The sequence below is a fragment of the Balaenoptera physalus genome (assembly GCF_965194825.1).
Source record: "Balaenoptera physalus genome assembly, chromosome: 11".
Taxonomy (NCBI): domain Eukaryota; kingdom Metazoa; phylum Chordata; class Mammalia; order Artiodactyla; family Balaenopteridae; genus Balaenoptera; species Balaenoptera physalus.
The window spans coordinates 66514927-66528729 of NC_138896.1; the positions used below are offsets into that span (position 1 = coordinate 66514927).

The window sequence follows — 13803 nt, forward strand, 5'->3', positions numbered from 1 at the left end:
ATGATCAGTCTTGCTCCATCTGCACTCTCCCATTCTCTCCTCATGAAGCAAACTGCAGACATGGTATCATTTCATTCTATAAATATTTCAGTATGTATCATTAAAAGATAAGAATTCTTTTAAAGAAACATAACCATAGTCTCATTATTCTACCTAAAAATGTTAAAAATAATCCCTTAATATAATTAAATATCTAATTAAGGTTCACGTTTCCTCCATATTCATATTTTTTTCTCTCCCTCTCTCTCCCTCCACCTCTCTCTTTCTTTCTAGTTTGTTTGAACTAGGGCCCAAATAAATTCCATCCATTATAATTGGTTGGCATGTCTCTTAAGTCTCTTTTAATATATAGATTCTGCCCCCCCTTTCTAATTTTTCTTTGTAATTAAATATTTTTTTCCTTGCAATTTCATTTGTCTTATAGTTTCCCACAGTCTAGAATTTGCTGATTGCAGCCCCGTGATTCATTTAACATGTTATTTGGTCCCAGTTTTTTTCTATAAATTGGTAACTGAATGCAGAGGCTTAATCAGATTCAGGTTTGAACTTTTTCAGAAAGAGTAGTTTATAGGGATGTGCATTTCCAATAAGAGGCACAAGCATCTGGTTGTTTCTCTCTTTGTGCTGTTAACAAGCATCAATGATCATTGCTTAGATCCATTCATTACTCCATTCATTAGGGTTTATGAAATGCTGATATTTTATTTCCATCATTCTTGCTTCACTTTTTACCTAAAATGCTTTTATAAAAGGAAAACTTCCTCATCGTTAACTATTTGATTACCCTACAGTACAGTTTGTACAGGGAAGGCAGGGGATAAGTGCTTGATTCTTTCCCTTTATTTACCAGCTTAAAAAATATAGATTGCATCTCTAGTATCTACCTAATTTAACCAATAAGGGATTTTGTTCGTTTGTTTGTTTGTTTAAGGGCATATGAATCTAAAGATATATTTGATATGTTTCAATTCATTGCAGTTACTATTCTTATTGGTGGCCTATCTTGTCCAGTGGCGCTCTCTTCAATTTGGCAGCTGAGTCCTTTTGACATGATCTCAGAAACCTTTAAGAACTTTTCTGCTTTCTGATATGATGAGATGTATCAATGACCTATATATTTCCTGCCCCAGATCTGGAATCTGCTGTTTCTCCAAGGAATCCTGGTTTCTTTTATTGATTAACAGTATTTAGCATTCAAAATTTGGAAGCTAGGTTGCTTACTGAAAGCCTTTCCAGAAGACAGACCTAGAGAAAACTTTATTTCAAGAGAAAACACATCATGAATTCTTAGCGGTATTTCTAATTCAAAACTTCAAGTTCTTCCTTGAGTTCATTGATCTTGTATCTTTATCTTCCTTTTCCTAGCCTGTTTCCCAGCCCCTCCAACTTAATAACTCATTTGCTTTATTTCACAATCCACACACAACAGTCTCAGTATGACAAGCACTACCACCAATTATAGGACTATTGAAAACAATTTAAGATTTTTTGAAGTTCTTTTTGTCCTTAGGGTGTATCCTATTAGGCATGTACAAGTGTCCATAAATGAAGCTTTCTTGAAATACATACATGCTAATTTGTCTGCATATTGTCTATGGCTGCTTTCATGCTAAAGTGGGAGAGTTAAATGGTTACAACAGAGATCATATGGCCAACAAATGAAAAATATTTATCCTCTAGCTCTTCACAGGAAAAGTTTGCTGTCCCTTGACTTAGATGATTTATAGGCATCTCCAACTTAATATATTTGAAACCAAGTTCCTTAATCCCTGCCATGGCCCCAACCTACTCTACCCTCAGTGTTGCCCACTCTAAGGAGATGGTACCTTCATGCATGCAGTTACTCAGGTCAGAACTAATGTTCAGGCACCATCAACCAGGATGCTGCATATTGAATCTATCATAAAAATCTTGTTGGCTCTACTTTCAAAATACCTCTCAAATCTGAGCACTTCTCACTCCCTTCCCCAGAACCATTCTCGATCAGTGTTTCTCAACCTCAGCACTACTGATGTTTTGGGCTGGATTATTCTTTGTTTTGTGGGCTGTCTGTGAGTTATGCAATGGTTAGCAGCATCCTTGTTCTCTACTACTAGATGCCAGCAGCACGGCCAACCCCAGTTATGAAAACCAAAAAATGTCCCAGGCATTGATAAATGTTCCCTGGGGGGCAACATCGCCCCATGTTGAGAAGCACCAGTCTAGGCCAGACCACCAAAACGTCACCTCCCACTTGCACTGCTCTAATAGCCCTGGTTTCCCTGCTTCTCATCTTAGTCTCTTGACTACGTATTCTACATTGACAGAGTGACCCGTTAAAATTATGTCGTATCGTGTTAGTTCCCTGATCAGAATCTCCTAATGGCTTCCCAATATACTTTGAAGAAAATTCATTTGAGTAAATGTCAAACCCCTTACTGCATCTCAAGGTCCTCTATGAACTGGCCTCGGTGACAGCTTTGGCCTCATTTCTCACTTTTGTTTCTCTTACTCGTTCTGCTCCAGCCACATCGGCCCCTTTGCTTTTCCTAGAAAATGCTGAGCAGCTGTCACCCTTGGCATTTTCTTTTGCCACGCCCTCTGCTCAGCACATTCTTCCCTCAAACAGGTGCACAGCTCACTCTCTCATCTCAATTTGGTCTCTGCTTAGCTATCACCTTCTTTGCTCTCCCATGAAATAGAGTGATCACTCTCTATCCACCTAGCTGGCTTAGTTTCTCCTCACAGCACTTCTCCCTGACATCATATACCCATTTATTCTGTCTCCTTCATTAGACTGTAAGTTCTGTAACAGCAGAGACTTTGTATATTTTGGTTATTTTAGAATTCCCAGTGTCAAGAACAGTTACTGGCAGACAGCAGGCGCCCAATAAATATTTATTAAGTACATGAATCAATCAATCAATCAATCAATGAGATTTTCACATCAGCTCACAATACTATAGTAAGGGGATTGTGTAGTCCAATCTAGAGCAAACAAAATATATTCTGCCAGAGCTGGTCTCCGGATAGGAACAGGTTAGGAGCCTTGCTAGAATGTGGAAATGTGGGGTATTTGAGCATGCCCCTCAGGGGCCTATTTGCATAAGGTTCCTTAAGCCTCCCAGAGGGAAAAGGAGATTGGATTCATAGGTTCATGGGATACTGGGATCCACAATCCCAAGAAAAGAGCTAAAACTGCTATCCCAATCTGGGAAGAGACGGTTGGACAGCTGGCACAAGACTTACTTGAGGTGGGACAAAAGCAAAAGACATGAGCAAGGGATGCTTTCCAATACTGTAGTGGCCTGGTCCCTAGAGCAACTCTTTTAAGGTATTTCAGTGGAGGAGATGGTTAAGTTTAGGCTCTAGTGGAGTTTAAAGAATTTTTAACTGCTGGTTTAAAGGGAAAACATGAATGTTGCCTGTGAGAGAAGGCAGCAGGAACCATGAGCAGTGCCTCCTGAAAAAGAGATGAGGGGCAGGCAAGGAACCAGTGACCCTGAGGGAATGGCTTTAAAACAAGCAGCCAGAGCAACAGGCACCAGCGTGGGGACCGGCAGCTAAAGCAGCACCCAGTGAACTCATGGAAAACAGCACCTGAGGACTGGATACTCACCAGGGACCCCCTGAGAAAGAAATTTCTGAGGCCCTGGGCATTCGGGAAACACTGTTGGGCAAGAAAGCACTCACCAACCCCTCAAACTGGCCAAGGCAGGGGAGACCTGGGGAAATTTGCAACTGAGAAACTAGAAACCCAAATTACGCTTGGCGAAGCTGCCTGTCTTCCAGGGGATGACACTTGCCAAACTTTAACTCTGTAATTTGAGCTGTAATTTTTGGTCTCCTGGTCATTGCGAGTATATATGGATCCCTGAGGCTACTTGTGATCAAAGGGAAGATCCATTTGTGGATGTGGTGTGGGCTCCGTGACCCTGCCCCTCCCCTAAATCACATCCAGGGTGGGCCAAGGGCCCCTACCCCTGAGAGACTGCCTGGGTCCCTCCCCATGAAAGTGCCACCTCTTTCTACAGTCCGAGGCCATCAGGACTGACTTGGCTGAATTGCCCTCCCGGGTATAGAGGCAGATCTTACAACTATGTTAGAATAACCTTTTAGCAAGAATATCCACCAGGAACTCTAAAGTGTGGTGCCCCATAATTAATAATAGCTAACACTTATTGAGTGCCTACTGTATGCCAGGCATTTGCTACCTGCTTTATATATATTATGTCATTTAATATTCAAATAATTCCTGTGGGGTGGGTATTACTATTATTATGCTTTTTATTTTAGAGATGAGTGAGTCAAGACTCAGAGAGGTTAGATAACTTTCTAGAGTTCCCGCAGTAGGGATAAGGTGACATCTTAATCACTGTCCTACACTATCCTCTCCGCTTGGAATGACTGGTCTCTCTTTCCTAAAGAAAGCATCCTCTTTCATGCTTGGGGGTGAAGAAATTGCTCAGAAGTTAGGAGAACAGAGATGGGATCTCTGGCTGAAGTTTGAGCGACGGTGCTGCCGCTTATGAATTGTGGGCAACAATGCAAGCAGTGCTCAGAAAACATGGAAGTCCCCTGTTGTGAGGAGCCCAGAGAGGTGCCATGCAGATGCCCCTTCAAAGAAAGGCTTAGTGTCTCAGCAGTTAGCTCCTTCGGGGTTTGCCTCAGCTGCAGAGAGCTGCCTTGCTCAACATCTTCTTCCCAGGATGGCAACATCCAATGACTGACAGTGACGGGGGGATCACAGCCCAGCCATTTCAGGCCATTCATACCCAATGCAGGACATCTCTAATTGGCTGGAGCTCTGTCAGGCCTGGGTTGCAATCTGACTTCTCTTTCTGTCCAATCCTCCTTCTTCCGCCTTCCTTCCATGGGTGCGGATTGCTAATCACTCCCTTGCATCCCAGACTCTGTCTGGACATCTTAACTGTGACACCTATGTCCCAGGGAAGGCGAGCTCCTGGCTGCCCTCCATGGAAGGGCAGATGATCAGAACGCACCCTGGTTATCCAGAGAAGACGCTTGGTCTCCCTATGGGAAAGGCTAATTCTGCTTCCCAACTTTTTCCATGCCATGACCTGCAAGAAAGTATTCTATTTGGGCAGCTCATTGAGGGAAATGAAGGAGGTTGCTTGGGTTGGGAGGACTGGTTCAGAGTCTATAACTTGTCCTATAGGCTGAGGGTATCCCTGTAACCCATTCAGGACATACTGGTTGGGAAGATCCAGGCCAAGTCAAAGATCGTAATGCTCTAAAGAGGGTGGTGCATACATACACACTCACTAACTGGGCTTGATTATGTGGACTAAAGCCTTAATTGTAAAAGGCAAAATTATAAAACTTTTTTTTTTTTGGCTGCTCCATGCGTCATGCAGGATCTTAGTTCCCTGACCAGGGATTGAACCCATGCTCCCTGCAGTGGAAGCGTGAAGTCTTAACCACTGGACCGCCAGGGAAGTCCAAAACTTTTGATAGAAGAATATCTTTATGACCTCAGGATAGGGAAGGATTTCTTAAATAAAATGTACAAAAGTGCAAACCAAAAGGGAGAAGATTGATAATTGTACCTACATAAAAATTAAGAACTTCTATTCGTCAGAAGATATCATGAAGAAATTAAAAAGACACACCATAAACTGTGAGAGGATATTAGCAACAATATGATAATAATACTAGCAAAGCATTCATATTCAGAATACAGATAAAGAATTCCTAGGATTCAAAAGGAAGAATTCAAGCAGTTTGGTAGAAAAATGAGCAAAAGACATGAACAGGCATTTCACAGAAATAGAAAGAGTCATAAATATATAAAAATATACTTAACCTTATTAGTTACCAGGGAAACACAAATATCCATCAACAGGGAAAAATGAACCAGATACTGCTACTCATTGCAGCATAGATGAATCTTAAAAACCCAGTGGTAGTGAACAAAGCAAATTACAGAATAAACGTTTGCTTCTAATTAAATAAATATGTGCTTGATTCCATTTTCAAAACCAGGAAAAACTAAATGCATAAGGACAAAACTAAAGAAGAACAAGTAAACCATCAATCTAACATTCCGAATATGTTGTGGAGGAGGCAGGGAGTGCGTGGAGGGTCATTAAAGATGTTGATGCTGTTCTGTGTCAGGGGTCGGCAGCTCACTGGCCATATACAGTTCACCACCTTCTATTATACAGCCTGTGAGCTAAGATATTCTTACATTATTTTTAAATGGTGGGGAAAATCTTTTTTTAATATATTTTGTGGCATTTGAGAATTATATGAAATTCAAAATTTCAGGGTCCATAAAGAAAGCTTTACTGGAACAGAGCCACAAACGCCTACTGGTTTACAGATTGTCCATCTCTGTCTATCTCTCTCTACCCACCTCCCCACCATATACAGCCAACTGGAATATAATTTTCCTATTGGAATACAGTTTTCCTTGAATTTCTCATGTTTATGCATTATGAGCAGAGGCACTGACTGCCTTTGTTCTGGACTATTTTTTCAAGGATATTTGCATAATGAACAGGCTCAGAAGATATAGTGTTTCCCTCCAGAGCAAAAGGCAGGTACGCATTATAAATGTTTCAGATTCCCTAATCTCAGGGTTCCTCTTCTGTAACATAACCCACTGTGCGAGCAGGTACCATCTGGCCCTTTTTACATCATCCTGTGCAAATTGGGGCTCAGAACCAGCACAAGAAAATGCTGATACTCGGGCTACAGCTGTTTCTGTGAGTAATAAACTCTCCTTTGTTTCTGACCCAGGAGTCTTGGGTCTTCCACCAGCATCCATGAAAGTGCAGGGTAGAATCTCACACCATTCACAGTTCTTGACACCCCCCCACCATTTTACAGATGAGAAATCTGAAACCCAGAGAAGGGAAGGGACTGGCCTGAGGTCACTGTACTGATGAGTAGCAGCACTAACTCAAGGTCTCATATTTCCCCGACACCCAGCCCAGTGCTCAGTCCTTGCCTCTGGGCAGCATCTCAGGACTCCTGCAGGCCTCTGAAGGACATTATGACATTCCCTTACTTCCCTTGGGCCTTACCTTTCACGCTACATTTGAAGGTTTGACTGACTACTCCAGTATTATTCTCCTTCTCTCCTGGCCATTGATACACGTAGACTGTGGTTCTGGAAGACCCGGCATCGAGCACGATTCCATACTGAATAAAAGGCGGGGAGGGAGAGTCAGAGACAGGCATCTGAGGACCCCTTTTCCCAGGGGGCCACCGAGAACCCTGAGTCCTCCCAAGAGCTTAACCCACACCGCTTCATTTAGGTAGGAGCTGACCAAAAAGAAAAAACTATTTTCTCTAAACCAGCTTTGTCTCCATGGACTCTGGATGGAGGGGTTGGGGGGAGATGGGTCAGGTGTTCTAGGCCACAGTTCTCAGCCTTGGCCTCACATTAGAATCACTAGGGGAGCTTTTGAAACTCCCAATGCCAAGGCTGCACCTGAGACCCATTAAATCAGAATCTCTGTCAGTGGACCCAGGCACCAACAGTTTTTAAAGCTCCCTTTGTGATTCCAGTATGCAGCCAAGGTTGAAGATGAGTACCCCAAAGATCTTGCATGCAAAGACAGTCTCCTGATTCCTCCTCATCCAGACTCTGTGGGGGGCCGGGGGGGGCGGTCAGAAGCCACCTTGGTCTCAGGAGTACAATGAATAGTCACTCACCTGCTGCCCTCTATTCTCCAAACTTCCTGGCCTATCAGCCTGGGATAAACAACCAAAAGGAAACCATAGGTAGGAAGTTCTCACAGGGGAGTGACACACTGATACCTGCATTGGCCTTCAGAATGAAAGTATTCCTGCTTAAGGAGGAAAAAACTAAAATACAAATGAATGTTGACATATTATCCCACTTTGGTGACATGTGTGTGAACAAATGGACAGGAGGGTATTGCCAGCCATCTCATGCAGCTTGAGGCAGGTGCCAGGGAACTTCGCTTGAAGGTGTGGCCCAGCCCAGGCCCTGGACCAGGCCTGCCTAGGAAGGAGCATTCATTAGCAGCCTAGGGGCACTGGAATGAGTTATGCTGACCTAGGTCACTATCTGGTTGGGCTTGGAATCAGCCCAGGGCATCAGAGGCTTCTGGGTGGCACCTTTTCCCCAATTCCCCCACCACTGAGTTAGCCTAGCCTGTCCCAGAGGGGAAGATGACGTTGGGTTCTGGAGGCAGGTCAAATCAGATGGATTCCTACTTTTCCGATATTGCATAAGAGACCTAACCTCTCTGGGTTCCCTTGTCTTCAGACAACTTCCTTTCAGAAGTAAATAGGAGACCATTTGCCTGATGCTTAGTGGCTGCTCAATAAATACAGGCTATATAGAAAAATCAGTGAAGCAAAATAAATAAAATTGCAAACCAAGAAAAAGAGGAAAAAAAGTGAATAACACCCCTCAAATCCAACTACTGTTTTAACACCTTGTTATATATCTTTTCCAGTGGTCTTCTGTGCATACGACTACATATACACATATGTGTTTAGACATATGTTTTTAAATCAACACAGGATTACACTACACATAATCTTCTCCAATGCTCTTTTCTTACTTAAAAAGTATATCATGGGAGACTTCCCTGGTGGTCCAGTGGTTAAGGCTCCACGTTTCCACTGAAGGGGGCACGGGTTCGATCCCAGGTCGGGGAACTAAGATCCCACATGCCATGCAGCGTGGCCAATAAATAAATAAATAAAAGTATATCATGAACATCCCTCCCTACCAGTAAAAATACTGACATGATTTTTAAGCCATTCATCACATTCACTATGAGATGTACAGTAGCTGATTTAACCAATCCTCTGATTCTAAACTTTCTATCACGAATGCTTGCTTCATTTGAAATAGGAGCAAATAAAAAAATGTTACTCCAGCTTCTCCATTCTATTAAAATAGAACATCCTGTGTACATTGGTATTTGAACTTGAATAGCCTCTTCACCTCAGCTCTTCAGTCTGGTGCGTGTTGCCTGGGATCCTGACATGACACCCCCCATGGCAAACAGAGGAGGCATTGTTCACAATCTGTTCCAGGCAGAGGCTCCCCGTGAGATTAAAGCACAGGTTGAAACTGAAGGAAACCAGGCACTCCAGAGGTCTGAGCCTCTGTATCAGTCTGCTTTCTTTCCTTCCCTCTGCTGCCGAGCTGCTCACCAGCCCCTCCATGCCTGGTACTGATAAGAGGAGAGAGAGCATAAGAGGGCAGCTACTCCAGAGGGTGCCTGTCTGTCCCCAAATCTTCTTTATCCCAACCCTTCATGAAGAATGCTCGAGGCTGCTGGGCCAAGATCAGAAAGAATGAAGAATGTCCATTCTCATTTGTAAGTCCAGGAAAATGGGATTCAGTTTTCACCAGAATGGGCAGCAGCCAGAGACTTTGCTCTGAGATTTGCAGGAGAAATGGCGGCCCCTTGGGCGCCTGCTGATGTGGTGACAGGGGCAGCCTTGAGGCCCAGTGCTACTTTGCACTAAGACGATCCACCCCCACCCCACCATCGTTCACTGGCATTTTCAAAAGTGAAAAAATTGGTCGTTAATCAGTTTTCAGAGCTCATTTGCCTAGATCAGTGCAACTCAGTGTGGTTCCATGGAGGGAGGGGGAAGGGGAGAGTGAATTTCATTCAGTTCAGCTAGGTGGGTGATGTTTGGATGAAAAGCGTTAAGTCACCTTCTGTTTAATGCAGTGTCAGAAAAAGAAACAAACAAACATGGTCTGAATGTGGAACTGAAGATACAGTCAGTGGGTGAACCAAAAGGAAACATATGAACCCCATGGTCCAAAACTCAAGAACTTTGTGAGTTTCTAACAAAAGCAAAAGCAAAGGTCATAAGATCAGCTTTCTTAGATGTGTTTATTATTATTATTATTATCATTATCGTCATCATCATCATTATTACTCTTACTATAATAATGAGAATAGTGGTAGTAATAAACATTTGGCCAGCACTTATGATATGCCAGGCACTGCACAAAGGGCTTTAGTTTTGCATTTATAAGGCAGGTGTTATCATCATCCCCACTTGACAGATAGGGAAACTGAGGCTCACAGGGGTTAAATAATTAGCCAAGGTCACAGACTTGGGATCAAGCCGGGGTCTAACTGACTCTCAAACCCATACTCATAGCCCCTGTGCTTTCACTGAGTTCCAAGGAAAACAAGTCTTAACAGGATGACTGATTAATAAGAAGGTGTCTGGTATGGTACGGCAGACTTTCTTTGTTCAGACAAAAGACCCTCAGAAGCAAACTCTTGGTTAAGTGGTGTGCAGATCTGGCTGGAGAGGAGAATCACCAATTTGAATAAGGAGCCAGGGCCTTCTGGAAAGGAAAAAACCAATTACCCAACTCTTGTTCTCCAAGAGGTAAACCAGGGTGGGCCACAGGGCACTAGATATCCAGGCTGATGACTGAGAATGGATGAGGGTTAGAAGGAAATGGTTTTAACACAGCCTGGCCCAGTTGTTGTGCTTTGGAGAGTCATGTGACCCAAGGTGGGGATCTGACTGGCAGAAAAGCAGTGTCCCTGAAACCTGGGACCCTGCAGGCCCCTCTTCAACAGTGGCACCATGTGGCTGCGAGTGGCAATGGCAGTGGGGTATTGATCAGATGGGTCTGAGAAGCTCCAGGGCTTCTAAACAACTGTGACGCGGTTAGGAGGGCGAAACCTCAAGAGGAAGATATTGGACTTAATGATAATAAAGCGGCGGGGTTGAGGTGGGGGTAGCTGAGTGAAAAATAAAGGTGACGTCATCATGTTTACTCTTCAAGCTGATAGAGCAGGTCAGACCAGTGACAGTGAAAAAGGGACTGGGGATATTTCCACAGTTGGCTAAGTTTTAATAGTTCCGCTTTTACACTCAGATAAACCAAGGTTAGGTAGGCCAACGTTGGATTTAATAGCCAGATATCATGACTTTTCTTGTGGGTCTTGAGGAACATTCCAGGGCCCCTCAGATAGGCCACTGTGGAGCTGGCCCCTCAAAACCAACTGTCAGCAGCACACAAAAAGGCAAAGCAAGGCTCAAGGTATGAAAACATAAACAATGAAAAAGCCTTTATATTCACTGGTCTCCACCTCCACACTGCCCTTCCTGCCCCTAGCACACACTGCAAAACAAAAGAAAAGGTCTCTGGGCAGCCTGAGAAAAGCTGCATGTGGAACGCCCCCTTCCAAGCTGTCATTCTGCTCCTGCTTCAGCTGGCCCAGGACATCTGTCTTTTCTTATAACTAACCCACTCAGTGAAGCAGAATGGGCCTTCTGAGCCAATATTCCTGTTACACAACTTCCTGTCCCCTACAACTGGGGCCTGACAGCGAGATTCTGAAGAGATTAAAAACCCCCTCTCTGAACTGTCTGCTAATTGGTGAGGGTACGTCTACTGGTCCTTCCAAACCCTTGCCTAAGGCCAATGTTCTCTGCTCTCTTTTCTTCCTTCTATGCCAAGTCTGCTATTTCCAATCTGTGTAACCGTGGGAAGCTATTTGCCCTTTCTGTTCCTCTGTTTTCTCATCTTCAAAATGGGAATAATAATAATCTATCTACAGGGAACAGTCACTGAGGGTTCCCTGCCCACAAGCCCTCAGACCTTACCACTGTGATGTCCAACCATGCACTTTCTACCTGCCTGAAGGCTGTCTCCATTGGCTGAACCTGCCCGAGCCCACAATATGCCAGAAATACTAGAGAGCTAATGTTCCCCAGGGAACAGCCGTCAACCAATGACTAATGGAAGCTGGTGTGTAAATTCGCCCTTGAGTAGGGTGACTGTGAGGCAGATGTTCTATACGCCCATGGCAGAGGACACCCCTGAGGTGAGAGTTCTGCACTGGCTCCCAGAAATCCCTATCAGGACAGCTCCAGCTGCCCACAGTGGTAACCTGCTGGGTAATAGCACCTCCATTGGCTGCCTTCCCTTCTGTCTCACTTCCCATCCCCCTACAGTTCTTCCTGGGGTCACCCCCAGATGACCATCTTGCACAGGCATCTTTGACTAGGGGAACCCCTCTGACACAGAACTAAACGTGTGGTCTCCTCCTTCAACATTGCCCTCCATACTGCTCGGGGACCCACTTTTCTGTACTCAGTTTATTCTTCAAGTCTTCTAATTCCTCTATATCCCTCCAGTTTGAATTTACCTCTCATCTCCCAAAACAACTGCCTTAACTAGCTCATCCCTCACTTTTAAAGGGCCTGAGGGAAAATTTTATAAATGAAGACTTCTGCCCTGCCCCACCCCCACCTGTCCTCTTCCCATCCCCAGGCAAATCCACAGAGTAAACAGCCTCATGCACCTGTATGTTGACTGTAGAGGGTGGGCTAGCTCAGACCCCACACCCATGCTCTGTCTACTCTCCCTGCAAGCAGCTGCCCCTTTGCCACCCCTCAGACCAGTGGTGAGGTCTGCCCTCAGCAGGAGGCCCACACAGACCCTGGATTCTGGGGTCCCAAGCACCACAGCATGTTCTAGAAGGGAAGCACGACTCTTGGTGGGCACATTCCCTTGTGCCATGGAGAGATATACCTGGAACGCAGCTAGAGCTGGTTCGTTTGATTTATGGGGTCTAAGGGTGGTAGTGGGGTCTAAGAATGGTTACTGGGGTCTAAGAGTGGAACCAGCCTTCTCCGCAATTGGGAGGCACGTTCCTCCTCCAATTCAGCACCTTCCTGCCTCTGCATCCATCCTCCCTCCTTCCCTCCTGTGCAAAGGAGGACGTGTTTTCCCAGCAGAGGCCAATATCTCCTCCTGGGTTCCCTGTTCAGAACTTAGGATCAAGGAACAGCGGGAAGTAAGTGAAGAGAGCCGTGGAACAAGAGAGTCCGGGTTTCAGTTCTGGTCCTGCCATCCACTGGTCAGACCTATGTTTCCTCACTTGCAAAGTGGTGGTGACAGTGCTTGTCCTCCTTCCATAGTTGGTATAAGAGTTCAGTGAGATAATTCAGGGAAAAATGCTCACTCAACTGAATAGCAATTTACAAAGTGTAAGGGGATGGTATTTCCCCTAGTTGCAATCCTGATTTTATATAGTTTATAGGAGAAGGCAGTGCCTGGAACTTGGGAAAACAGATTCTCTAGGCCTTAGCTAATGTCTTTGGACAACCAGATAACTTGTTTTCCTCTCACCATTAGACAGCTGCATAAGGCTTTTTATTTTTCTTTTTTATTCATGCTATTCATGGGGGGCTGAGAATCTTAAGTAAAATACCTTATAAAAGAACCAAATTCCATTATCTAAAAAAGATTTTAGGGACTTCCCTGGTGGCACAGTGGTTAAGAATCCGCCTGCCAATGCAGGGGACATGGGTTCGATCCCTGGTCCAGGAAGATTCCACATGCCGTGGAGCAACTAAGCCCATGCGCCACAGCTACTGCGACTGTGCTCTAGAGCCTGCGAGCCACAACTACTAAGCCTGAGAGTCGCAACTGCTGAAGCCCGCGTGCCTAGAGCCTGTGCTTCACAACAGGGGAAGCCACCGCAGTGAGAAGCCCGGCACTGCAATGAAGAGCCCCGCTCGCCACAGCTAGAGAAAGCCTGCGCACAGCAATGAAGACCCAACACAGCCAAAAACAATAAATAAATTTAAAAAAAGTTTTTTAGGAAATTCCCTGGTGTTCCAGTGGTTAGGACTTGGCGCTCTCCCTGCCTGGGCCCCAGGTTGGATCCCTGGTCGGAGAATTAAGATCCCACAAGCTGCACGGCGAAGGCAAAAAAAATAAATTAATTAAAATAAATAAATAAATAAATAAATAAAAAAGATTTTACTTTAATCCTTTAGAAAAGTGAACTCAGGATGGTAGAGCAAACTCAC

The 13803-nt window shown here is 44.5% G+C and overlaps 1 protein-coding gene and 1 long non-coding RNA gene across 10 annotated transcripts in view; one reads left to right on the forward strand and one right to left on the reverse strand.

Moving 5' to 3' along the window:
* The window catches only part of LOC309637797, a 555044-nt gene that overhangs the window by 43107 nt on the left and 498134 nt on the right, over window positions 1-13803 (forward strand). The gene's annotated exons all lie outside the window — the stretch shown is intronic.
* Window positions 1-13803, reverse strand: part of ENTPD3 (ectonucleoside triphosphate diphosphohydrolase 3) — a 34296-nt gene that overhangs the window by 15032 nt on the left and 5461 nt on the right. For 2 of the 3 annotated variants that reach the window (XM_082412902.1, XM_082412904.1), the window contains one exon: window positions 7032-7149. In XM_082412902.1, coding sequence (XP_082269028.1) covers window positions 7032-7149 — 118 coding nt within the window. Of the gene's footprint in view, window positions 1-7031; window positions 7150-7545; window positions 11520-13803 lie in introns of those variants that run through there. The other variant, XM_082412903.1, reaches the window with a different exon arrangement.